Genomic DNA, 27,720 nt, shown 5'->3' on the forward strand with positions numbered 1-27,720 from the left:
ACCTGGAGCCTGGGGCCTTTTCCTTGGCTGAGGAGGAAGAGGAGCCCAGGGCAGCAATGAAGGGCCTGAGCCGCCTGCTCCGCGCCGGGGAGGATGCCGCGCAGGCAGCCGTGGCAGTGAGCCACGAGGGCCGTGAGTCCGCGGGGTCGGAGGCGAGGCCGCCCGGGGGCAGCGCGGTCCAGGCGGGCAGCGCGGTCCCGGGCTCCCGGCGCTGCGGCCGGCATAGCCACGGGTGCCTTCCCTGGAGACTGCGTGCCGGGCCCCGTCAGGGCTGCTGGGACCCGCCCAAACCTGCTTTCTGCCTTGACCGGAGGGCAAAATGAGCGGTGGGGGTTAGAAAAGACAACATTAAATATGAGCTATTGTATATCTGCTAGAAGACATCAGCGAATGTGTGGATGTGGGACTGGGAGCTGGGCTTTGGCATGTGATGTTCCCAGGGCCAAGTCCTGGAAAGAGCCCATTGCTCTGCTTTAACTTCCCCTTTGAACTGCTCTGAGAGGGTTCGCTGGTATTAGTCACGTCCCTAGAGCTGAGATCTGCAGCCAGTTGCACAGCCAATCTGCCCCCATTTTGGGAGGCACATAGAAATCAGAGGATCTTGCACTCAGAAACACAGCCCAGCGATGGGGTCTGCAGCCTTCAACCTGCAAACCAGCCTGTGAAAAAACAGACTACTCTGGCGTGAACTGCAGTTAGTGAAAACTGGTGATTTTTGGAAACTAAGTGGTAGTTGCCAAGCCCTGCTTCTCCCTAGTCCCGTGATAACAGCGTGACAGCCAGGAACCGCTGTCTTTTTCTTGTTAACAGGTTGACAAAGAGGGCAGAAAAACAACTAATGAGTAATCACCGTTGGACTCAGTAATAGTTTTCCCCATGACTTCTTTGAAAAGGAAAATTAACTATTTTAGAAAAAAATCCTAGTGGCTTAACAAGATCCCTACATTGTTCTAGTAATTATATTTCCAATAAAAAGAAAACCCAGAGAAGACTTTGAAAATGTTGCCAGACCCTTAAATATATGATTACATTTTCAGGAACAATATGATAAAATTATTTTTATTGCCACTTGAATCCAAATATTGTTGATTTTTTTTTTATTTTATTTTATTTTACCTCCTTGGACCTCTTCAGCCAATTCAAATTCTGGGGTTGTTTTCCCATATGTTTTTTAAGATAGCTGTGGATTTCATCTTGTGGACACCACAACAGGAAGTTAAAAGCAGACCAGGGAGGTAGAGAAAAACATAGGCAGGGATTTTCACTGTCCTATAAGTGCTGAAACACCAGCTGCATTTTTTTAATTCATTGGAAATCCTCCTTATTTGTGTTATTCCTGAAAGAAAGAACGAGGCCTCTAAAGTAAAACATAAATAAGACAAAAAGAAAAAAAAAAAAAAAGATTGAAAGGATGTCACTTTTTGTTTAGAGGTCAACAAAGCAATTTGCTCTTCTGCACTTTTAATTACTTCTTTGCTCTTCCAAGAGATGAAAAATCTTGGGATGTTCAATATACTGCTGGCAAGGGTCTCTACGAATGAGACCAGCTGTATCAGGAAAAGAAATCAAAGTACTAACTTCAGTTAGCTTAAAAGGAAATCTGAATATAACTATTTAATTGTTATAATATAAATATTCAGTTATATAAGCCAGACATTTTGTATGGTGCCAAAGAAAATACCCACTAAAAAACCTGGTAGTCACACATAGATAATTGATTGCTGCTGTTACTTGAAAATAGAGTAATCGCTACTTACAGCAGGAATAATCCTGGAGACCCCTGCTTGGATAGAAGGTTGTAATCTGATAGCTCTGAACTCCTGTAATGTCAAATATGAAAAAAATATTTCACAAAAGCAGCAGAAGTTTGGGCAACAAACCAGAGTCATAGTGTGTCTACCTTGTATGGTTCTTAACTAAGAAGTATTAAGAGAGAGAGAGAGAATATTAAGAAATATGATGCACAGAGCAAAAGTCTTTTTAGCAGCACATGGCCAATTCATGGCTTCTGGACAGGAGAGAAAAGAACACTTTATTTTTTTTTTAACTTTTGTTAAGCTGGTCCTTGCTGATGCATATTCAGTAAAGAAACATAATTTTATCTTGTTTTGTTAAGGTCCTTGCTGATGCATATTCAGTAAAAAAACAATTTTATCTTGTTTTTGAGGGCAGTGTTGAGTAAAGTCTTGGGGTTGTTCCTGATTATCCTGAGATGCATTTATCTTTGCATCCTCATGTAAGATAGAGCAGTCAGCAGGAATGAATGTAGCCTAATTATAATCAATTGCAGCTAATTAGTGCTGTACCTTTTTTCCCACATTTGCCATAAATTTGCCTTGACCATTGGTTTACCTGAGTTCAAAATCAAGTTAGTAGGAAGCTCTGTTGGGTACTTCCTAGGGTAATAACTGTGAAAACTGGGACTGAGGCATTTATTCTTCAAAGATCACTGTCCATAATAATGATTTTGCTGTCGGCCATGCTCTTTGTCACAGATGCCAGGAGTGCATTTTTATTTGGAAATGCTTTTTTCTTTTTTTTTTTTTTTATTTTCTTCTTGTGCCTGCGTGTTGTCATACAAATGACACATATACTGTGATTCCCAGAGAAGTCTGGAAGGACAGTTCTTTTATTTGAGGCACTTGGATAATTTCACAGGAAAACTGGAAACACCTTTGCAAGTATCCAGTTTAATTTCTGATTCATTTTGTGCAGTAAAAATGTGATTATTCTCCCTGAAATTATAGCCATGGGTAACATATAAAATGCAATTAAGTGAATGCCATCCTGATTTTTCTTAGTATGCTCTGCAGCCATTCTGCCTCAAGTTGTGTCCTTATTAGGCATTAATGAACTTAGACATAATGCAGTAGGATGAACTTGCCTGAGAGGGCTCTAACGGATAGATAATTCCTGTAGTTCCTGGTCCAACAGAGTGGTGCCTCCTTGGTGATATCATTGGACAAGTGGCCTTCAGCCCAAAATATTCTAGACAGACATCTTTATTCTAGACAGAAGATAGAAGGCACAATTATATTTTAAGTGTGACAAGCTATTGGATTAAAATTATCTACTAACATTTTTGCAACCAGTGTAACTGCTACACAATTTTCTTCTAAGTGATTAATTAAATGGTATGGTAGAAACATGAAAAATATTATGACCTCCAGCTAAACTAGTTATCAGACACCGTAATCTTACTTTTCAGAGTTACTGAATATGCCTTGCAACTTCTTTAGCTGACCAAACAGATGCTAATTTTTAGATTGAGATATTAAAGGAAGGTCTCAGTTTAAAAGTGGGTATTGTTTATTCTGGTTTGCTTTTCCAGTCATTTCACAGTGTTTGGTTACTGCTTTACATACTTTGTGTTTCAGTGGCGTGTTTTAAAACAAGAACAATTTCTTAAAGGATAGGAAATTAATGCTGCAGTTTGTACCATTCACTGCTATGCCTATTCAGTAACTTGGGACGCAGTTAGGTTATTATTAGCTCTTACTAAGAGCTTCATAAACAAATTGTTCCAGTGAATGCAAACTCTGGTAATCCATATTACAATTACCATTAATCCAATTTTACTCTTGTGAAACGTCTCCCTTTAGTTGCAGTTTAAAGTTGAAACTAGAAATATCAGTCAGATGTCTCTAAAGGAGAAAAATGTAGTCATGAAATGCTTTGGTGACAAGAAGCAATTCTCACAGCATTAAATCAGTATAGATAACAAAGTACAAACAGTATCATCATTCCTTATGTTGGTTATGGCTAGTTTTTTAATAATACTTTTTTTTATTATGTTTTTCCACAGTACTGCCAGATGAGAGAGAATTTCAATATGCTGCTAAAATGAACAATCTGGATACCATGGAAAAACTGTTTAAAAAGAATGTTAATATAAATGCTGTAGATACTGTGAGTATGAAGTGCCTGACACAGATCACTGATATGAAGGGTGACTCCTTAGGGTTGCACAGCTGCAAGGTGATGAGGCTGCAGAAGTGCTCTCTAGGACCTGATGAAGAATCATTTCATATGGCCGTTATGGACATTAGGATTTGTACAGCGTAACTCTCAGGTTTTGCAGTAGTCAGTATATCACATTGGGAATTAAGGGCATCTCAGTTGTGCCCCTGCTCTAGTGTTTCCTCATTGCTCTTTGGTGACTGATTTCTCAAGTTCTCCTTCTTTCTGAGTGGGATGACTTTACCTTACAGTCACTTTAAGAATGGATTAATGCTGCTAGCATTACAAATTTCTAGAAATAAATATTACTCTTTGATTTGCATGGAATTATGGGAGCATTCTCCAACATCCTCTGGTTCCAGCCTGAGCTCAGTGTTCAGATTTACCCTGGACACACAAGAATGCATTTCTTATGCTGACTTCAACACTAGGCCTAAAATCTGAGGATGTATACTTCACAGTAGCTAAATATAGCATTGTGTTCCACATGAGAGGTAGTTCAACAGCAAGGAAGCAACCATATTAATCTGGGAGTTTTGCATAAGTGTCCTCTCAATGGCTACATAAATCATCTACTTGTTAGTACCAAATGTTACTTATTCTGGGTTCTGAAAAAATTTGCTTCCCATGCCCACATGCATTTTCACCCACTGGGGAATTTAGAAGATAGTATGATGCGTTCCTTGATTTGTTTATGAAACAGACAAGGAGACAAACATTTCTTCTGAGCACACTTTTCTTGAATATTGAGAGTATCAATTGCATTATACACTAAAAGGTCACTTAAAAATAGTTCTTTCTTCCTTCTTGCTTTCCAGAATTCAGGAAGTTAAATTAAATACATTTTCAGTCCAGTAGTTAGAAACTTTACTCTGTCATCCTTATATTTGACCTATAGGACGAGAGAGTTACTAGCATAGCTGCAGAGGTCTTGTGCTTTGATCGATTGTCCTAGTAGGGATGTAGCTTATAGTGGCAAAGCCATTCGTTTTGGTAATGTTCATCATTTCTGCCCCTGTACCATCAAGCCAAATAAGAAAGGCTGTCAAAAGATGAGCTTTTAATAGTACTCTTTCTATCGTACAAGAGGCTTTTTTCTGACATAAATACATGTCATAAATAAATTTTTATTTCTTTTGATGCATATGGTTGTAAATCTAAATTTATACATGAAGAAGTCAGGTGATCTTTCAGAGAAGAAAACAAATCCAAACTGACTTTTGAAATTAATTGATTAAATCTCTTAGACATCTTTGTATGGAAACTATCAGCGACTTGCATTAAACCCAGTTATGTCCACTTTAACTGAAAGCAAAACTCTCTTGAATAAAATTTTATTCAATTTAACAAATCCCTTTTAAATATATACCACTAATTACTTTATGGAAGTCTTCTTGGGAAGTGCTGAGCCCATTCACCTCTGTAAAATTACTCACTGTTTGCAAGGTGGTAACTGTTATTTACGTAGATGATGACTCAGTCTGGGAAGGTGACTAACACTGAGTGAGGGAGAAATCTTGGCTTGCAGTGAAGAGGTTTAGTCAAAAGCAAGGAGGATACCAAGAGCAAATCTAACTGTGTACATATAGTCCTCAGCTATTCAAACTACACCTACTACAACTACTACACAAGAAGGATGCTTCTTGTACTGCATGCACCTCCCCTATGCAGTATTTGACTACTTAATCCCATTTTGACATTTGAATGAAGGGACAATACTATGTAGACTAACAAAATCATTGTTTTTACAAGAATTCTCTGATACCAATATCTAAATTCTATCCAAGGAAACAAAACAAAATACGTAGATAAAAATCAAGTGTAAATGTTGAAGGAGAAGTATGAAATAGTATGTATTAACAGGTACATTTGGTAACAATCAGAGAATTCCAAAATCCTGACCACCTGCACAGAGAAAAGAACAGTATTACAGACCTGACAAACAAAGTTTTGCTTATTCCAGCTGAAGCGCACAGCATTTCATTTTGCTGTTGCGGGAGGCCATATGTCCGTGGTGGATTTTCTTCTCTGTCACAAAGCAAGACTTGACATGCCAGATCAGGTAAGCTGGTTCACTTATTTTGTTTCACCTGTATAGGAACACCCTTGAAGAACAGTAAAAGTAGATATTTTTCTTGTGCTCTCAATTGTGCAAAATTAACACCTTGCAGTGAAAACTCAGGTTTGTCTTTGAACTGCAGATATTTATATGAAAAAAGCATTTTTGCCCAAAGTATTGGATAACTTGAATACCTGAGTGAGCACAAGGCACCTCCCTTGGCCAGGTTATAGCGTTTACCTAATTCAGCCAAGGATATTATTTGCCTTGTGTGTTCCAAGAGCACACTGCTGACTCATGTTCAACTTAATGCGCACCAGGAGCCGCAGGTCTTCCTCTGCCAAACTGCTTTCCAGGCAGTTATCTGCAGCCAGTACTGCTGCCTGGGTTGCTCTTCCTCAGGGGCAGGACTTTGCACTTGACTGTTGAATTTTGTTATGTTCTTGCCTGGCCATTTCTCCAGCCTGTCAAGGTTTTCCTGGATGGCAACACATCAATATGGTCTATCAGCCATTCCTCCCAATTTAATATTATCTTTTAAGTTTGCTGCAGGTACATTCTGCCCATCATTCAGGTCATTAATGCAGATATTAAATAACATTCCCAGGATGGATGCCTAGTGGGCATTGCTTGTGACTGGCCTCCAGCTGTTCATCGCTTAGAAGGTTTTGCAGGGCAGGCTTTTGGGCCACAGCCACAAATTTTGCTGAACCCCAGATTTATTATTATAATATTATTATATATACAGTATATTTTACTTACATACATACATACATACATACATACATATATACATACATATATATATATACACATATATATATTATGTCTATATATATTATATACCAGGTACATATTCCATATTGTCCTCCAGAGTTTTCCACTGCAATTTCTGCAAATATGAAAAAGACTGATAAAGTGGAGTGAGTCCCATGAGGAACTTCTAGAATGGTTAGAAATGCAGCACATGATATATGAGGAGATGTCCTGATATCCAACCTAAATGTCCCCTTACACAGCTCTATGCCATTCCCTTTGGTCCTGCCAGGTCAGTGCCTGCCCCTGCTCTTCCCCTCAAGAGGAAGTTGTAACTGCAATGGGGTCTCCCCTCTAGGCTGAACAGACCAAGTGATATTAGTTGCATCTCATATGATTTCTTCTCAAGGTCCTTCACCATCTTAGTATTCCTCCTTTGGACACTCTCCAGTAGCTTTTTATCCTTGTATTGTGGCACCCAAAACTGCCCCCAGCACTCAAGGTGAGGCTGCCCCAGCTCAGAGCTTGTCCTTCTGTTTTTAAGATGTTTAAAACAGGGTTCTTTTCTTCGTATAAGAGAAAATTTTTTAGAGAATTTGAGAGGTGAGAACATTAGAAAGAGGCCTAAATGGAAAATTATGGTGACTCATGGAAATATAATCATTGTATATTATCACTTGCAGTGTCATTCACTGCACCCAGGGCTATCTATCTATATGGTTTCTGTAGAGAGAAAGTAATTTCCAGGTAGGTCTTAATCCCTCTGTCCTAAGATAGGATCAGTCCTTCTCTAGAGATGCCAGACCTTCTGTCAAAAAGAGGTCAAACATTTATCTTATACAGGTCTTGCTGTATTGCATCTAGCTTCATTTAAGTGAGATGAATCCCACTCACACTGTCAGGTGTTCATATTGCTTTTCTAAAAGCCTGCAGGTTGGAGCCTACTAAGACATTGAATCAATCAAAAAGATTTAAAGACATTTGGCTTGAGGTATTTTGGTGGTAATTTCTTTCTTTTGTCATTTTATTCAAAGCATGGCCTGACAGTGATTCATCTTGCAGCTTGGACTGGAAATCTGGATATAATGCAAAAATTAGTTAAAGCAGGTGCTGATCAAAAGGCTAAGAATGAGGTTTGTTGATGACAAATTTTTACCAACTCTAAACATATTTATGCTGGAAAAAAAACCAATATTCTTACAGATTGACTTACTATTTTACAGGAAGGAATGAATGTACTGCATTTTGCAGCTCAGAGCAACAGCATTAAAATAGTTGATTATTTCCTCCAAGATCTTCATCTGAATGACTTGAACAAACCTGATGGGGTACAGTGTGTTTGTTTGTTTATTTCTTTGATGTCATGAGGCTTTTGTTTTGCGGGAAACCATTTCAGGGAATTTCAATGAATTTTATTCTATTGACAGTTGCATATACTTTTAATAGTATATTGGATATAGACTTGGATAATGGGAAACAGGTAAAAGAAACAGCCAGACAAGCACTTAGGGGCAACACCTTTCCTCCCTCTTTGTCTGTTTCAGTTGGACTGCAGACACTCTCTGCTGTCCGTGCTTTTGCTGCATGTGATGCTTAGTGGTGGTAAGACAATGGGAGGCAGAGGAGGTTGGGTTCAGTTCCCAGTGGATTCCCTTTTTTCTGCTCTTTGCTTCTTACTATTTTCCTCTGTTCCAGAATGCTTCTTGCATGGGCTGCAGTCACCCTGTGGGTGTTTCTTCCCCTGTGTCTCCTCTCTTGTGTCTTCTTGTGTCTCCTCCTGTATCTCCGTGGTAACATAATGCAATACAACATCTCCCCTTGTGCGTGCTCTCCACAGCAGTGCCCAGCCATTCTTAAGTACATTTTCACAGAGGCATCATTTGTTCTATGGTGGGTTAAGTGCTGGCACATCATGGGACAGTTTGGTGGACTGTGGAGCCAGCTGGAAATGTCTGTGACTAGCACAGAGCAGCCTCTGACCTTCCCCACACAGCTCATCTTCACAAGCCCCTGCCCTTTCCAAAACCTGCCAGTTATGGCCAACATGTTTCAACAATCCAGAGCATAGAACTATGTGCAGCCATCCTGCAGAGGTGCCCTGAGTCTCCAACAGTGCCTTGTCCTCATCAGGTTTTCTGTGTTCTTATTTTTAATTTCCATGCTGTTGGGATCTCATTTTAAAATGCTATGTAGCTAATTCAGATATTTTATCTTTACATGAGGAAAACTTATGCCTGTGAAGTCTGATACCTAAAGAACAAATCTCCCTTTTTTTTTTTTCTAAGTTCCTTGGATTTAATTGACTCAAGGGTGCAAAATTCTGAATTCTTTTTACAAATGACAAATCTGACAAAACAGGGTTAATTTAACTAAACATACCTTTGAAGATTTAGGCCTTGGGAAAGGAAAGATGAGGAAGCATTTTCTCAACCACCTGTTGAGGTTACATCATAATTCTCTACTAGGTGCATGCATTCTTTTTCTAGACATTTCTATAGGCATGGTTTTGTGTCAAGATAACTTTCTGCAGGTGAGTTCATAAATGGTTTGAAAAGTTTTTGTTAGTTACAACACCACCAAAACCCCTTACAATGTACAGTGCTAAATTCAGGCCTCCCGGATGAAACTTCTGAGATGTGTCAGTCCTGGTCTCTGTTTCCAGAATTTGGATCAAACAGATTAACCCATGGAAATAAATCTTGCAATTTCTTTTGTGCCTGTTTCTGAGAATCCTCAGACTTATAATTGCACAGTTCTTTTGATAAATATTTTCATACTGAGAAAAAATAGGATTAAAAGATTTTGAGTGTATTTTCCACATTTTTACCATTTCTAAACAATTTATATATATATATTATTCAGGATATGCAAGGTCTATAATGTGTTTATATACACTAAATATATATATTTTTATAACTGCTCTTCTGTGTATCTACTATTGTGTTAAACTCCTTAGTCATATGATATATAAATTTTTATATAGGATACACATATCCATATGCATGACATATACCTAGTAACTAGAAGAAAAATATTTCTACTTTCTGTAACACTGTGTTTCTTTACATAATTGTTTTCTAGAAAGGTAAAAAGCCATTTCTTCTGGCCTGTGAAAAAGGCCACATTGACATGATTAAAAATTTGATTGCTCTGAAGCTATTTACATCTGAAAAAGATGAGGTAAATGTTTATTTTCTGCAGAAGTACAACTACAAATGTGTTTATGAAAGATTATTTTGTTTCACTGTGGTTATTATGCAAATAGCTGAGTGCGCTGCACAGATGTTATGGTGATATATGGTACCAACAAACATAAAATGATGATGATTTTTTAGGGATAAAGGGGTGATTGTGGGGAGATTTTCCATACACATTTATAATTTATGCAAAGCAAGAGTAGCATATGCTGTCTGTTAGGAGAAATGGGAAAGCCTGGGAAAAAAAGGTGTCAGCCTCTGCTCTGGGACATCATATTTCCTAGGGTTTCACTCTGTCTGTGTCTGTGTGTCACTGTGTGACCAATTTTTCAAAGCTGTTTAAAAGCTTCAGGATGCAAATAAACACCTATAAATGCTTTTTCAGCAGTACCTTAACACTTCAATCTGATTGAGCTTGCTTTGACACTACATTTTAAAGTATCACAGTAATTTTCAAAGTCTGCTCTTAAATTTATTTTTCCTTACTTGACTATTTCTGGAATGAGCAAGTTAGTATTTCTCTGCATTTGAGGTATTGCAAGGACAAATACATTAGAAATTGTCAAATTGTCAGATACTGCATTTACAGAACTATTTAAGTGAGAGCTCAGGAAGTGATGTTGGTTTTTATGGTATTCTGGTAATGGTTTAAAAGCTGCAGTACCACCCAGAGCTCTGCTGTGCAAAGCAGTTTATCAGCAGAGATTGAAAGACAGTGTTGTCCCAGACATCTAGCAGGTTAAAGGTGACAACAGTACCAGGAGGTAAATGCTGTGGTCCTGCAAATTAGGTAAGAAGCCAGGACAGAAACTTATCTCCTGGGTCACTGAACCAAATCACACTGTAACCATCAGTGGTAAAAAGGATTCCCACATCTTCCCACTCAATGCTGCAAATGAAAAACTATTCTGGACTCTCATTTTTTCTGAGAGCTGGAATGCTTCTGATTTTTTTGCCATTTTAAACCTATTTTGTATGCTTGTGTTTTCTTTTAGTTCAAAACCTGCTGCTCTGCCTGATGTTGTTAGTTGCTCTTATTTGCTTTTTTCTGTTTTGTGTTTCTTAATTTCCTGGAAAGAAATTGCACTGATGATGACAGAGATCAAAGATTGCAATGTTGCCATGACAAATTTCTTAATGCTGACCTAGGCTTTTTTATTTTTAAATCAGTGGTCTTGGGGGCTTAGTGTAGTACCCAGCCTTGTGGTAACCAGTAGCTGAAGTTTTCTTCTGATTCATTTGTTAGAAGTTAGAATTTCAGATCTTTTTGCTGGTATGCACTGAAATTTTCAGACAACCAACTAGATCAGCAACTTTTGGCTGAGTCTTGTCACATGCTTCCTCTCCTTGTATGTAAGAGAGACTTGAAAGACTTGAGAGACTTGAGAGACTTGAAAGAAAGACCAAAGGCTTTGTGTTGTTTTTAGTTAATGTCTTTATTCTGGGTTTTAAAATATGTTATTTAACATTTTAATTTCAAGGAGGGAAACACAGCATTGCATTTAGCAGCCAAAAATGGTCACAGTGAAGTTGTAGAAATTCTGCTTGAACAATGGGAGGAAATAAATGACCTCAATCAGGTAAGTACACTAAACTATTGAAAGAAGTAAAGTTAGAGATTTGAAACATTTTCTGAAAAATCAAATTTGAAAGGAAGAGATGTGGCACTGAGGAGACTTCATTAGTCTTGCTGGTTTCCTAGTAATTTTGCAGCCTGTTTTTTTGTTCCTTGTCTAAGAAATTAACCTACATTAACTCCTTCAGTGTCTTCCTCTGTCCTCTATCCCTTACACACATCCTCCCCTGCATTTGGCCAGCCCTTGCGTAACTACTGGCAGAAGAGGACAGAGGAAGGCCTTAACCTCCCTTGCTTTCTGTCATCCAGCACTTTTAGCCATGTGATCCCATTCCTTGTAACAGCTCACTTTTAAGCTTTTCTGGTGCTTTTCAGCCTATTCATTGAGCCAGTTTGACTTGGATACCAAGCAGTACCATCACAGGCACCTTGGCAGAGGGGTCTCAGATTGGTATCTTGTCCTCTGAACCCAGTTGCACAAAACTGGCTGCAGACACTGCCTTCCCAATTTGCTTTCCCAGGTTAGTGTTGGTGAGCTCAGCCAGCATATTCAGCAATTAGCTGGGAAGGTTGTATCCTTTAGTTAATGCACTCTTGAGCTTCACTTTAAGGCTTAAACAAGGAGTGGAGGAAGGAAGTGCACACTAACTGCTCATGTCAGCATTCTTGCTTTGCAAAGGGTTTGTGTCTCTTCTGTCTCTTCTGTTTCTTCTCTCACCTTTCTGGAACAACCTGGACAAGGTAATTTCCTTTGTTGTGGGCTGGCATGCACACTGTGGGAACCTGCCATGTGTGTGGCTGATGATTTTTTCTGCTGGGCCAGTGGGCAAAATGAGTAACTCCTACCCAAGGCTCTCCTCTTCCTCTATCAGTGACAGACTGATAAAGTTAAGAAGAGTTGAGATTTAAGAAGCCCCCACTTATCCAACTTGTCTGCTATTTTCAGCTGTGCTGTTGTGAGGCACACAAGCCTCTTTGAAATGTGAAGCCCTCTGAAATGTGGAGCCCTTGTGTTTCCAAGGCTTTTCTAAGGATGTTGGTTCTGCACACAAAGCTTGTGCTGCTTGTGCCCCTGTCTTGGCGTGGCTAATGGTGTGACCTTCCCATCCAGCTGGGGATGTTGTGGTCTGGGTATGAACAGATCTCTCCTCCCATAGCACAGGCAAAGTACTAAAATGTATTAAGTTTACCAGAATAATGTCAGGATTTTAAACAAATAAAAATTGGGATTTACTGATTCTTTTGTTGAAATACCAGAGTAACTTCCATTAAATTTATGAAATTTTATTCATGGAATAGTTTTCTGTATTGTAAACCTTACTATACATCTGTCCAGATAAATATCATCTGGGTATCCAAATAAATATCATCTGGACTGCTGGTGAGTAGCCATGTCATTCAGGAGTTGGATGAGCCTGATGGAGCATACTGTAGGTGTTTTGTGTCTCGGTATTGTAGTCACAAGTCGTAAATTCGAACAGACATTTTATCTCCTTTGGTCTAGAATGGAGAAACTCCATTTTACTTGGCTGTTGCAGGAGGTCATGAAAAATGTGCTGAACTCTTACTGGAGGCAGGGAGTGACATCAATGTTTCAACTCAGGTATGTATACAGTATCCCTCCTAGTGGGACATACTATGCTGTAGAAAGGACCTTACTAACAAAGGATATTTTCTCTATTTTTATTTTTTTTTATGAAATGGGAAAAAAAGTAGAATGGGGAATGTAGAGAGTACTAACAAAATAAAAGCAATGTGGAAGAAAAATAGCATTAGCTTTATTTGATGGAGTACTGTGGTGGAGCTTTCTATTTCCTGTATGCCCACTGGTACAACATATGACTAGAAAATGTAACCAACTAGGATAACTGAAAATCTTCCTTTTTGGCAGTGTATGTGACTGATCTGATGACAAACTTGCTCTCTACATCTGATTCCTGAGCTGCAGTCCAACTCATACCTGCTGAATGGCCTCGGCTAGCCTGCTGCATGAAGTTTATGATTCCAGCAGAATGAGAGCTTGTTTGTTTAAGCAGAAATATTTTGGAAAAAATAAATTTTAAAAGTTTATTTTCTATTAATTTATTTTCTACTGATTTATTAACTGTTCTATGGGTTTACTGGCTAATGTGACTGTACCTGCTTGGTAAGGGTCTAACAAACTAGCTGAGTAGGAGACCTGTTGGCAATGTTGTTGTCCATGCCACAGTATAGATGATGATGATCTCTTTTTTAAGAGAAGTTGGATGGGGCATGGGATACTGGTGTTCTTTAGTATGTTTGTTGTGATATAGTAAAAACTGGAATTTCCTTCACTGTTGACAAAAATATCATGCCAACTGCTGATCCACTTCAGTTTGTATCATTTTGTCAAAAGGTTTTATTGGTGGAGGGGATACTAAGACAAATTTAAATGCAAGATTATTCTATATTTATACGTCTCTTTCAAATTGTTTTTTCAGCAATCAAAATACAAGTTTTTCTGTCTATCAAATTTCTTTCAGAACAATAGTAATGCTTTGCAGATTGCAATTCAAAATGGGCATCTATCCTTGGTTACTTTTCTTATTGATAAGAATATTGACCTGGTTCCTAAACCTGAGGTGAGTGTTTATCAGAATATCTCTTCTGCTGCTGCTCAGCCTGTCCTGTCTTTCCATGGGCATTCAGAGAGCTGAATGAGATTGAGCAGTTCCTTGTATTCTTTCCTACACACATTATTACTTGGTTTCTCGAGGTCAGTTAGCAACAAGTACAGACCAATAGAGAAAAGGCCCTGTTGCCAATCCAGTGAGTGCCTGAGCAGGCTGATGCAGTGCAGAATAGACATGGCCAGGCTAAGCCAGGCATTCACAGAAGAGCAAAGTGCTCTGCTTGAACTTAGTGGTATTCTATGGGCAAACAGTCAACATGATCTCAAATAAAGATAACTAAAATGTAAATAAACACTTCAGTGCTTTCACCCTCTGCTGGTAAATGAACCTTCAATGCCTTCAAAATCAGCATGCCAAAATTCTTTGTGATTTAAAAAGAAGTATTTATATTATCCAAATCATCTCTCGGTTTAGATATTACAGATATTTGAGATTTTCTATGAATAGGTAATTATTTTCCACTTCTACAGTACAGTATGAAAATAGAATCTGGACTTCATGACTTATGCCACGATCTTTGGCCTCTTGCAGAAAGCTATAAAGGAATAACAATTTATGATGTGCTTGAAATTATTTAAAGGTCAGGCAGCTGTAGTGCTGTTTGTTCTCATTAGCTTTCTTTAGCAGAAGCAAGTCAAAAGTTTTAACTTACATTTTGAAAATGTTTCCATCACAATGTTTCGTAAGAGCTTGCTTTATTTTTCTGTAACCCTTAAGAAATGGCTGTGGTTTATAAAGACACTGAACTGGAGCCTGGAACCATGAATGATACTGGTATGGAATTATTCTTTAGCTGTTATTTCACAAAAATCTGATCAGTCACAGGTTCAACATACAAAGTGATCTTACCAACCTAGTGTGGATTTTGACTTGGGTTGCATCTGTGCCTTGGTTATATTAATAAATAGTCACTCAAATAAAACCTCTGTCTTACTAGCTGTAATTAGTCATATTTTATAAATATGACAGCAAGTCACTTTAGTATGAAGAGCATTTCCAGCAGCAACACGTGACAAGGAAAGTAGTTTTAGTGATAAGTAAATTTCGACATCAGTTTACAGAATGAGTCTGCCTCCAGGCTATTCAACAAAGGGCAAAGCCACTTTTCTGAGGGAGCAGGAACATTACCCTGATCTCTCTGTTGTCAGGATAGCAGCACATCCCAGACAGGAACACTTAAGAGGGGTGCCTTGCTCCATTCCTAAGTGGTGGCACACTGATGCATACCCCATGAAATCAGCATTTCCAGTCTTCTGAGCTGTATGTATTTATCCACTTCTGTGGGTGTTTCAGGACCACACTACCACCTCTGGTGTAACTCCACACATCCAGCTGTGTTTTCTGCAGCCTTGAACCTCTGCTAGAGCATGCCACCTTTGCAAGAGGTGGGCTTCAAGTATAACCTCTTTCTTGTTTGCATGAGCTTGTATTAATATACCCAAGTATAACAATTTATTATTTTCCCTCCACAGCAGAAGAATTCCCCTCTCCATTTAGCAGTTACCAATAATAATCTACCAGTAGTAAAAAGCCTTTTGGATGCCAATCACGACATAAACTCCTTAAATCACGTAAGAAAAGCTTTATTGGTAAAGGGGAGATTATGTAGGTTTTGCTTGAATTTTTTTTCCTTATGAGCTCAGGGCACAAAAAAATAGGAAGGAAGAGGCAGTTCCCTCCTAATCTTTTTGTGTGTGTACATATATATTAGTCACTGGTACATGCTGTGCTAATATTGTTTGAGCAAGATAAGGACAGCACAATGCTCAGAAAATGATAAGGTAATGTATTGTTCAAGTGTTATGGTTCATGTGTAATAAACAACAGAAATGTCTCACTGGTATTGGCTTCAGAGGGAAGCCCAGTGCAGAACGTCATTTGGCTGGAAAAAAGTTAATTTTTTTCCTTAAAGCAACCCACCACGTGCAGTGTTTTAGATCTGTGACCCAAACAGTGCTGGTAAGACAACACTGTTAAAGCTGCAGCTGAACAATACTTGCACAGCATCAAGGCCTTCTCTGCTTCACACTCTGTGCCCCCATGTGAATTGACTGGGTGCTCAGGGACCTGGCAGGGGACAGAGCTGAGCAACACAGCAACAATGAATGACAAGGTCACAGGTCTCTGTGATGCCACCAGTGAGCACACTCAGCTGTTAACTGAAAGGATGCTGGTTTGAGCCCATCCACAGTTCCTTACCATAACCAGGATTCTTTTGCCCTGCTTGGTGTCTGTGTTTTTTGGAGGCCTGGTTGTTGTCCAGTTTGCTGTAGATCAGATCAGTTCACTGTAGATCGTATCTACCACTGACGTGGGCCATACTTTGATGCTGTCATGCTTCATCTCTTTTTTGCTGTACAAAACCTCCTATAATTGTTAATGACCATTTCTGGTTTTGCTGTGTTGCCTATCACTTTGTACTACCTTGCCTGGCAGAGCAATGATAAGAGCACTGTCTTGTGCCTGATCTGGTGTTTTTGGGCCTTACAATGCCACTCTCTGTGAACTGAAGTGACCATCTCATGGAGAACAATTACAACAGCAATTACACCTTTTCCTTTCCTTCCTTGGACAGGCACTTTATTGAAAGAGGAATGAATGGCATTTGTCCCTTCTTGCTCCTCCAGAACAGGTCTCTCCCACCTTCTTGTAACACCACTCAGTTCCTTGAATATCCTCAAATAATCACACTGTTCATGGTAGTGTGTGTTGTGAGCATGGTTTTGATTATTGTGAGTAATAATTACCAAGTAATTGGGAATGCCACACAGGGATTTCCCAGAGGTAGTCAATTCTCAGGTAGCATCATGTGTGGAGGGAATTGGACACATGCCTGAGGCTCTTACTGACTGCAGTGGCTTGGGATTTCATGCCTTAGGAAGAATGTAGTCCCAAGTAATTTATACACCATCTGAAGGAGGGAAGTCTTTCCTGCTCTGATGAAACTAAAAGATTTCCAGTGCTGTGCTGGATCTGGCCCCTGCCTACCGAGCTGACATCCAGCGCCCCCAAAAGAGAACAAGGGTTTCCTGGTCAAGGAACATGCAAAGGGACACTGAGAAGCTCTGAAGCTACCATATGGACACTGGAAAATCACTTAGTTGGAGGTAACACACCTTTGCTTAGAGACCCCACCCTCAAATATAATAATTGCGCCTGTATTCAAAGAGAGATGGTGGAAGTAGATGTTGATTTGGTTAGAAAGAGAAACAGCAGCTCCTGCTGAGGGGCAAAAGGGGGAAGGTTCAAAAGAGGCAGCCTGGCCTGTAGCAGGACAGGAAAGGGAGAAGACAAGAATAACAACAGAGGCAAAACTACCTGGTGTCCATCTCTGAATGACCTCTTAGGAAGGCAACAAGTATTCATCCACCAGCAAGGTAAACACACTGCTACCTGGCTGCTCAGTGTTGAGAAGGTAGGGAAGCCCAGCTGCTGGGGTTCACCTCTAGGAGCAAAGGGATTGACAAAGGGATCATAACAGAGGCAGCCACTCATAGGTCTCTGAAGATGGCTTTTACTGAGCATGAACATACAGTGTCTCCTCAAAGATGATACTGCAAACCAGCAAGCAAGTAAACTTCCACAGAAAGTATGCAGGATCTGGGATAGTGGTGGTAGAGGGGGACTGCACTGATCTGGCCAACAACTAGGTCTCCAAAAATCTCAGTGACATCCAGTGCCCATGGTCCATACGGCAGAGGATTTTACAGAGCTCACATACACTGGTCCCTGACCATGACAGACTCCAGGGGTTAAACTGTGTACGGGCGAGCCTACCACCTGTGGCACTTCAAGGAGAATCTTTCTTCCCTCTCACCATCAGCCCTACATCTCAGCTGTGGAAAGACTGTCCCAGCAGGCCTGTTGAGTCCCATTTGGGCACTGTGGCTCTCTGCTGGGGAAATGCAGCTTGCTCTCCCTCATGACATGCAGAGGTGCTCCCCATGATAGGAACAAGGATGAGTCTTTGGGAAATCTGTGGTTCACACCTTCCCATTGTTCATTTTATTGCTAGAGATTAATTTATACACATTTTTGTGGAAGACAAAGGGTGGCATTTGTGGCTGGAGTAAAGTATAATGACAAGACTTTCTGGTCACATAAAACAGAGAATTCTGTAGATTCTTCAACACATCTTTTAGAAATATTTTGTTCTTTGTCTCTAGCTTGCCTGAAATTGCCTATAGTACATACTTAAGTATCTCCAGATTTATCCAAGAAAGATAGTAGAGTGTATGAATAAAAAAATACTTTTTATTTATGGGAATCAAAAAGTAAGGTAAATACATGAGATTGTGTCATCATAGTGTAAACTGCAAAATTAACTGATAAGATTTTCTAAATGGAGCCCTGAGCCTGGGGTTTCTTCATGTGCAAACCTTTAATTAAGATCTAAAGGCAAAAGAAGTTCTCCAACCAGACCTACATGTAATGTAAATTTGCAGTGTCAGAGAAGCACAGGAACAAAACATTCATCTTAGAAGGATAATGTGTCCCAAGAAACATACTAAGGAACATTCCCATACATGCAGGGCTTCCACAGTTACTCCATTATTTGCTGCTGCATTTCACCCACAGCTGTCTGGATTTTCTTACTCTAATTTCTGTAAAAGAATAAATAAATACATATTTGGGTATATGTAGCTGTGTAGAGACTATACAACCCTCCTTGCAGACTCAAAGATTTACTGGAAGCTGAACACAATTTTAGCTTTATTTCTTGTTAATTGTTTGGCCTTGTTTAATGATTTTGGTTTGGGTTTTTTTGTATGTGTGTTGTTTAAGGTTCACTGAACCCATTATGGAGCAGGTAGACTTCTGTTGTGTACCATCATTTTGTGGCAGAGCTGACTAAAAAGCTCTGTTGTGGATGTGGCATAATGTGCTGTTGAAAATAGTGGATATCCAGTTGTCCTGGCATGAATTTCAGCAGGGAAAAGGTTAGTTGAGAGGAATATATGGGTGTGGGTTGCCAGCCACATGAAGAGCTCTGTCCAAAGCACCTTGCTTTAAGAGGAAAGAGAGAGAGCGAGCTTGTAGGTTACAAGCTGTTGTATATTAGAGGGACATAGCAGCAAGTCTTTCCTGAGCCAGCAGGAACTTCTGCCTGCTTTCGTTCTGCAGAGATTCCATATGCTGTCCTGTCTGTCTGAAACAAAACCAGCAGATCACCCAAAAGTTACATGATTTCCCTCTGTTCAGTATTTTCTCACCAAGGTCACTTCTTATTGTGAATCTATTTTAGATTCAGCCTGTGAGGATGCTGCTTCTAGGAGCAAGTTTGAATAAATGCATTTATTTGGTGTCTCTAATTCCAGAGGCAGGAAACCCCTCTACATCTGGCAGCTGATCTTGGCAATGTGGAATTGGTGGAAGTGCTGCTGAAGTCAGGCTGCAATCTCAAGACCATAGATAAGGTAAATTGTGTTCCTCACACATGTAAGGATTACATGATTTTATTTTTTGTTTTATCACGTTCCTTAGAGAGGTGCATAAAGCACATGTCGCAAGTTGTGTTTGCTAAGTAAAGCTAACTACAAAGGAAGTATTTTAATATTGCCATACCAGTAGCTGGCAGAGACCTGAAATGGTTATGGTGAAGAGCTGTAAAACTCCTAAGCTCTGTGGTTTGAAGGATAAACACTACTTCTAGAGATCTTGCATAGAAAAAAAGATCTAGGCTTCCAGACGGGAAAATAGCTTGTGGCTGCTTGTACTGTGCACCTGCAGCTGGGCTTGTTGCCAGGAGAGATGCAGCTTCATCAGGTCAGTGATGGAGAGTTTGCCCTTTAGCACTCCAGGTCATCTGAGAATCATGGTGACATTCCAGATCCATTCAGGTGGATACTTAAACCCTGAGATGATGTTCTGCCTGGAAGGATAGAGACAAAAATGACAATGGCTGGAAGAAGTACCAAAGCAAAGTTGCTGGGGAAATGCTTTTGAAAGGATAGAGTACCAAACACAGTATTTACAAATCTTGCTAAATTACTGCAAGATTGAGTGTCCCCTTTTACACTGTTACCACTTTTCTTGATATTCTGTATGACTGAGTTGAGGGATTTGATGTTTGATTATGAGCAAAATCTTGCCCTTTTGTAACTCTAAAAAGTAACTTCCCTGCACAAAACTGATGAGAAGTGAAGCTTTATGGATTAAGATTGTCTTGTTTTGCCCTAGCCTGATATGTGGCCTGGGGCTCTGAGTGTGAGTTACATGCTTGGTATGTTTTGAGATGCTGAGGTAAGATGCTACATTGTCGTTAAGCCTTTCCATTTGGAATCATGCCTACACTTGACAAAGGGCTGCAGTTCTCGTAGGATCAACCCAGCTGAAAATCTTGTCCACTTTAAACAGCACCTTAGCCACTAGGAAATTTTTTCAACCTATTTGTATTCTAAAGGCAGACACAAAAAATTCCTTATTGCCTATGACCTTAAGCACCTGTAAGTCTTTGGGCGAGGTAATGCTGTGGTATTACAGCAACACTGATATTGCTCAGGACTTGTTATGAGACTTTGGCTCTGAGCCAGTACAAGCTCTGGTACAAGTCACCTTTCTGCTTTCGTTTTATTTCTTGGAGTAGCTTTTCCCTTGCCTATTTCCTGGATGATCCCTGAGACCATGTCACTGCTGGGAGCTTATGCAAGTACAATGCCCTTTGAACTGAATTGGTGCTGAGATGCCAAAAATGTCACAGTCCTTGCTGAACAGTAGACAGGAAGAAAGAGATCCTGCTTCAATTGCATGGTATTTTCCTGGCCTCCGTGCCCTGGCAGCAGGAGTACTCAGTCTCCAGAGAGTGCCATGCATCTGCTCCTGTCAGAGGTCAGGAAATGTGTTCTTGGGAGCTCTTCATCTCATTGGCAGATAAAACTATCTTTGGTTGTGAGTGGCAGTGCACAGAGAGCTCCCCATGTGCAAGACTGCTGTGCTACATGTGCATGCAGGATGCCAGCAGTGTCTGCACCAGCCCAGGTGTACAGAAATAACTCCTTATCCACTGCTCCTCTTGCCCTCTGTCAAATGCTGCGTACCTCTCCAGAGGGGAACCCAAGAAGCTCTCATGGTCTCTGGACTCTTCACATATAAAACATGCCTATGCCTAAAAGATTGAATGAAATGTATGTTTCTTGACTTCCAATGTGATGCTCTTCTAAAAACAGGTTAATTAGAATGATCTTGAGCAGAGCCAGGAGCTAGAACTCAAAGAGTGTATATTAGGGAACTTTATACTATCTGGAGAATGGAAATACCTTATAATTTAATTTAGGAATCTTCTAATTAAGGGATTGGCTTCTCTTAGATCTAATTTTCTAGAAATGCCTAGCACTTGTTATGTGGAGAACACTCTGAATATTTAAATCCAAGGCAGTTGCACTCAGTGCAGATCTGCTGAAAATAGATAATTGCAGAGAAATCCCTTTAGAGCCACCATGATGCCTTGAAGTGCATTGAAGTGCTGATAGGAGACATGGGTTCAGGTAGACTGAGCAAACCTCTGCAGCTGGAATTACAGCAATGGCTTTTAATAACTGTGGCTCCTTCTATACCCTTGAAGCATCATCCTACAGTTGTGCTCCTTTCAGCTGTAATGAGAAAGTGATTTTCTGTTCATTCCATGAGTCACTTTCTCTTACCATCTAAAACAAGACACAGGTTTGCCCTTTAAGTTGGAGATTTCCAGCTTTGCCAGCCTATCCATCTGAAATGCTAGTTTCACTGTAGCATGGGAATGGACTGTATTTGTGGTAGTTTGAATGTGGAGGCAGTGACAGGAACGTGCAAGCTGGTATAACATTCAGCAGTCTGAGTGCAGGTTTCTGAAAGCAGCTGTACCTCACCAGAATTTTTTACTGGGGAATTTAGTGTGGAAGAAAATTTACCACCTCTGGACTGAGGGGATACAGCTTATGCAGAGCATTGAACTTTGATTGTAGCTCCCCAAAAGCCACAAAATTGTAGCAAATATATTTTCCTGGAAAAAAAACAAACAAAAAAAAAGACAAAAAAAAAGACAAAAAAAAAGACAAAAAAGGGATGGGGCTCTGTAAAAGGTTCCTGCGTTTCTTCTATGACACACCCAAGATAATGTTCTGATTCACTGTCTCTGCTTTTAGCATGGAAAAACTGCACTAGCCACAGCATCAAGGAGCCATCATGCCCTCATTGTAGATATGATCATTAAAGCAGAAAGGTATTTTGCCATGCAACAGGTAAGAGGCATTTTTCATTAAACATGAGATAACTAAGGGAAAAGCCAATTCTGATTTTGAAGTGCCTTTTGGTTGAGGTGGTTCCTTTTGGCAGGCAGCAAGATTAGCCTTGATGAACTAAAGTTAGGATTGGGAATGGGAAAGCCACTAGCCCACCCAAGCTTTATTCCTGACTGGCTGTAAAACTGTAAGCTGATTTTACCATTCTCCTGCCTTGTGCTCTGCACATAAAGGGATGGAGAGACATTCTAAGCCAAATCCAAACTGTGCCACCAGCATCATGGCTGGGATAACATGGATCCACATTGACTCCTGGATCCATGTTTACAGGTACAGTAAAATCTGCAGCTGAAAAATAGGAGTGAAGACGTCTGTGACTCCTTTGCAAGAGCTCAGCTACTTCGACAGGAGCTCCCTCTTCTGTTCCTTGTGTGTTAACTATAAAATTAAATAAATGAGATGGAAAAGAGCTTCACAACAAGTGTGAAGGACATGGCTTAGGTTGTCTGAATTTCACACTTTCTTTCCTTACTTGTTACTTAAATGTACATTGCATAGTAATGGGCCTCTCTAACAGACTACAAGTAACTACCATATCATTTTGTGACTTCATTCTCACTTCTGCTTCCTGCTGAGTTAGCCAAGTGTATAAGCATACTGATCCTACCTGATACCGAGCAGGTACAGAAATTAGCCAGTTTTACCACCTCACTCCTGTCCCGAGTGGCCAAATCCATGACACTTAATGTTATAGGGCTGGTAAATCACAGATCTAGATTAATTACTGAAAAAATGCCACCATGAGCACTCTGTATTGTGCATTTGATTTGCACCAGTTCAACTGGAATTGTGAGGTACCTTATTGTTTCTTTGGCTTAAAGAGGAATTAGAAGTAGTCTGTTGCCACAGAAGACACAAGTCTGACAGCAGTAAGCCCATAATGTTCTTAACCTCTTGGCCTTGTTCATTGAATTTGCTGAAGAGAAGAAAAGGTGTCAAGCAGATGCTTTTCTGCAGAAGCACCAGAGATTTTGGGAAATACAAACATAAGTGTTTGTTTGAAGCTGAAAGCGTGGCCTTTGGAACAGCTTAAATCTTACAGCTATGGAATATGATGTTGTTCAGGTTGTGTTATACAGGGAACTACAGCATTTTGAACCATTATTATAAGGATTTTTGTTACATTCAGCTAACGTATCATTCTTGACAAAACATTAGCTACAAAAGGAAATGTCATGTAGCTGAGAGGAAGGACACATGATACTAAAGAGTGTCATGTCTCTGTTTGCCCTTTTTTCTATTTATCACTTCTACCCAGCCCTTCCCTATTATTGTTCAGGCTGGTTTTAACCGGATTTGAGGGCAGCTGTTATTATCCTAAGCTGTTACACCTTGCCATTGCCTCAAAACACATTTAGCAGCTAAGAGAAGCTGTGCTGCTACAAAGAGTTTTTCTTGTTTGCTTGAGTTTTTTTGTTTTGTTAGTTTTTTTTGTTTCTTTATTTTTCGTTTCTTTTTTTTATTAAACATCACAAGAAAAGAATCTAGTCAGAGACACCCTGAAGTTGTCCTGTAGAATGTCCTAAACTTTACCTTGCATGTGTCAGGAAGCACAAAATAAAGTATGCATCAGATGAATGGAATCAAACATACATGACAATACTTAGTTACTGAACTGTAACTTATTTTCTCTGCAAGTCTCTCGTAAGATTAGGAAATAATTCTGCTGTATTTTTCTGAATTTAATTTGGAATGAAGCACTTTATGCTTAGCATTTTTAAAATGTGGCCTACTGCCATTTCCTTTTTTTGCTTAGTATCTGCCTTGTCATCCTCTATCAAATTCATAAAGAATTTTTTTCCCTTTGATGATTGATTTGAAGCAGGACTAGTACATAAACATAGTGAAATACAGAAATAGCTGGAGCTCACCTACCTAGGAATGTTCCTGGGCACAGCTTAGCTAGGACTGAATTCACTGATTGACATGGTTTTTGCCAAGGTGCCCAAGGCATGAGGTAACCCCATTGCTCCTGTTTCAGGTGAGCTATGCATACAGCAACAACATCTCTTTTAATCTGGTGGGTAAAATCCATGTGGTTTTGGTTTCTATCTGATCTTATTCATGCAGGAATGAAACTAGATCCATGCTCAACACAAGTGCATATTGGTGATTAGACACTTTGCTGAATGGGGGTCCCCATGGAAAACCTAATGGTTGATGGTGCCAGCAAAGGATCTGGAAGTCCCTTCAGCCAAGTGAAGCTGACAGGGCAGAGACAGGAACAGGTTGAGCAGGTGCTGTTGCCAGTGGTGCCTACCCTCTCTCTGGGGAGAGATTAGTGCTTTGAGAAGCAAGAAAAAAGGGTAATAACTGAGCCTGAAATCCAGCTGTGCTCTAAAAATGGCATACAGACAGAGCCAAGCAACACAGCAGTGCTGGCACAACAGTTGCTGTTACTTTGCTTTTATGTATCAAGTAACAGAGAAAGTGGCTTATTTTGCAATTAGCAATACATAGCAACAGACACTGGAACTCTTTGTTTCAGTTCTGTTTCTATGAGCCCTTTACAGGGCTTTACAGTCCATTTAGAGGCACTGAGCAAATAATCTCTCAGCAGCTACAGCTGTACAGGACACTGCTCACTGAGCAAAGGTTCCCAGCTCTGTTACAAAATTTATCATCTGCTTTCTTTTTCAGACACATCTAACTCATAGTGGTAATGGGTCAGACTTCAGCGTGTCCTTCAAACAAGATCACAGTACACAGACCAAGCAAATCCGTTCCTGCCTTTGGAATTTAGCATACAACCAGTTAAAACCCCGTGAATGGAAAAAACTGGCTGTGTTCTGGAAGTTCACAGATGAACAAATTAAAGCTATTGAAGAACAGTGGACAGGTAACAATATCTCAACATAATAAATAGAAGTGCCCCACATGGCAGTGTTGGTTTTTAAACAATGTATCACCTAGTGAAGGGGTACAAGCCTTGTCTCTGTTTCCTGGGAAGCAGTGCTGTAGCAGTACAGGACACTTCTGTTCTCCCTCTTGGCCTGAAGGAACCTTCCTCTTTGAGGATCAAAACTAGAAGCCATGAGCATCATAGAAGGGTCTTGGGGGTCATGCTGCAAGTGAGGACCCAGAGAACCTCATGACACAGAACAATTCTGCTAATGCTCTGTCTGCACAGGTGCCATACAACAGGAGTTTCTGGTTTCAGGCCTCTCAAGTGCTGGGAAAAGAGTACTTCTACAGCACATATTGTACTTGTTATTACTACTCCAGGGTATATTTCCACAGCTTGGGAAAAAATGAAAGGAAAAATTAATTTTAACATATATTAGGTGTTTTTTATGTCTTAAGAGTAGTGTTAGGATAAAACAAGGTTTTTTTTTTAAACTTCCAAAAACTTTTCTAATCTTCAGTCTTCATTTTTTTGCTAGATGTGAAAGGTGGTAAATGAGTAAATTTGAAACCTCTTGGAAGTTTTAAAGGGCAAAGGCACAAAATACAGTGTTTCCAGCATATTGAACAAATACTTTGTGTATTGCATAGGGAAAAAAAGTTACAAGGAACATGGAAACAGAATGTTGCTCATCTGGTTACATGGTACCTTGCTGTCTCATCAGAATCCTGTTAAACATCTGTATGAAGATCTGGTGAAAGCAGGATTTCGGCCTTTAGCTGGTAAGTTGATGCAGAGCACATTACAGTGTCCTCTGTGAGACTGCAGTGATGATGCTGGGATGCTGTGGCCAGGGCAGGGATGGATTTCTTCTTTTCCAGGACTGCCCTTCCTGAGGGTGAGGCTGATTGAAAAAAAGCTTCTATGTCAGGCTTAAGATTTCTAAAGACAGACATGCGCAAACTTTGCTTCCCTCGTCTGTCCTGCACATGATGAAATTGTGACTGGCTACTCTTCAGTCAGTGTGACCCTATGCAAAGCAGAGCACACCAATCAAGTATTTTCTCTTACTTTACAGAGAAGATCAGAGCTTCAATCAGCATTGGCATGGACTCCAAGAAATGTGTCATTTCATGAGCATCAACAAAACATGGCATATATGATGGAATTACATGCCAGATGGAAAAAGTGGCTTTCAAATATCTTTTTGGGAAAAAAAAACCTGTTTTGAAGTTGTACAACTTTTTCCACCCTAGAAGAATTTGCATTCCTGAAATGGTTACTTTTTTCTCAGATGCTTGCTATACAGAAATGTAAAAAAATTAAGAGCAAATGGTTGACTGGTAGTTTGTAACTGCTAAGCAGGACTCACCAGTTACAATTTCTAACCAAACACTGATAGAGTAATTCTGTATTGGAACTGCAAGTTAAGCTACTTGGTGTTTGGTGTGAAATGTAAATAAGATGTTTTCTATAAGAAAAAGTTAAATTTAATACATGAAAGTTATGTGTGTAAATCAATTAACACTTGCAGAAATAAGCTGGCATCTGGCCTCACTTAGGATTCAAGTTTTTATAAATTCTTGCTAGGATTATAACAAATCTTTCTACTGCAGTATTTGATTCATGTAGTGAAGAAATACAAAAATGCCATGTGTAAACACCATGTGTGTCTAGCTGCAGAATTTTCTATCACGGCATGACCCCAAAAGAGCATCCAATATTTAATACTTAACACATCTAGAAATTTTTTGCCTATTTCTTGTTCATGTCTTGAATTAATACTTGGCAGTGTCCTGCTGAATATGTTTAAAAGTTTTCCTATTACTGGCTATATTTAATTCTGAAAAATTATGTAAATGTCTATCTTTTGTCTTCTCTTTATAACATAGCAATAGTTTTATCATGTAATAGAGGAACTGAATTGTCTTTTCTGTTTGCATATAGCTAGAATTATTTCATGCTGAATCCTAGTGTTTGAACTGAAAAGGTGATTCTGAAGTGTTATTCCAAACTGCCCTCTTGCGTGCAACCCTCTTTGACTTGGCTGCAGAGCACCCCAGGAATACAAAGAACACACTGGTAACCCCTAAGGTTTTGAAATTAGGAATCTGAAGTACAGATGCTGGGAACCCTACAGTATTCATCAAGTTCTGCAACATTAGCTTGGAAAATTAAAATGTTTAAGAATTTGATGGACTGGGTACCTCATTTACCCTAAATTGGACCCTGGGGGTAGAGGATGCCACCCTGCTGGTTTCCATTTAAATACACTGTTGTAGGATATAATTAAGGTGCATGTCAACTTACTTGCATATGCAACTAAAAGTGTTTGTAACAAAAAGACATTTCATTTTCTTTTGAACATAGATGTTAGTATCGTCAGGATTAAACAAA

At 39.7% G+C, this 27,720-nt stretch overlaps 1 protein-coding gene across 1 annotated transcript; it reads left to right on the top strand.

The window, feature by feature from the left end:
* Positions 1-27,574, top strand: ANKDD1B (ankyrin repeat and death domain containing 1B). The gene is made up of 15 exons (XM_058827479.1): positions 1-132; positions 3,806-3,909; positions 5,924-6,022; positions 7,810-7,908; positions 7,999-8,103; positions 9,857-9,955; positions 11,454-11,552; positions 13,053-13,151; positions 14,053-14,151; positions 15,675-15,773; positions 19,521-19,619; positions 22,323-22,418; positions 25,119-25,317; positions 25,974-26,105; positions 26,402-27,574. The coding sequence occupies exons 1-15, from the start codon at positions 57-59 to the stop codon at positions 26,458-26,460; spliced, it is 1,563 nt and encodes a 520-aa protein (XP_058683462.1). The 5' UTR covers positions 1-56; the 3' UTR covers positions 26,461-27,574.
* The last annotated feature ends 146 nt before the right edge of the window (positions 27,575-27,720 follow it).

This window comes from Poecile atricapillus, chromosome Z (assembly GCF_030490865.1).
Source record: "Poecile atricapillus isolate bPoeAtr1 chromosome Z, bPoeAtr1.hap1, whole genome shotgun sequence".
NCBI classification, from domain to species: domain Eukaryota; kingdom Metazoa; phylum Chordata; class Aves; order Passeriformes; family Paridae; genus Poecile; species Poecile atricapillus.

Bases quoted from the DNA above. Each gene is read 5' to 3' on its own strand.
- ANKDD1B (XM_058827479.1), top strand. From the start codon at position 57: ATGAAGGGCCTGAGCCGCCTGCTCCGCGCCGGGGAGGATGCCGCGCAG. The intron at 3,910-5,923 runs GTGAGTATGAAG...TGCTTATTCCAG, and splicing joins ATATAAATGCTGTAGATACT to CTGAAGCGCACAGCATTTCA. The intron at 25,318-25,973 runs GTAACAATATCT...TGTATTGCATAG, and splicing joins TATTGAAGAACAGTGGACAG to GGAAAAAAAGTTACAAGGAA.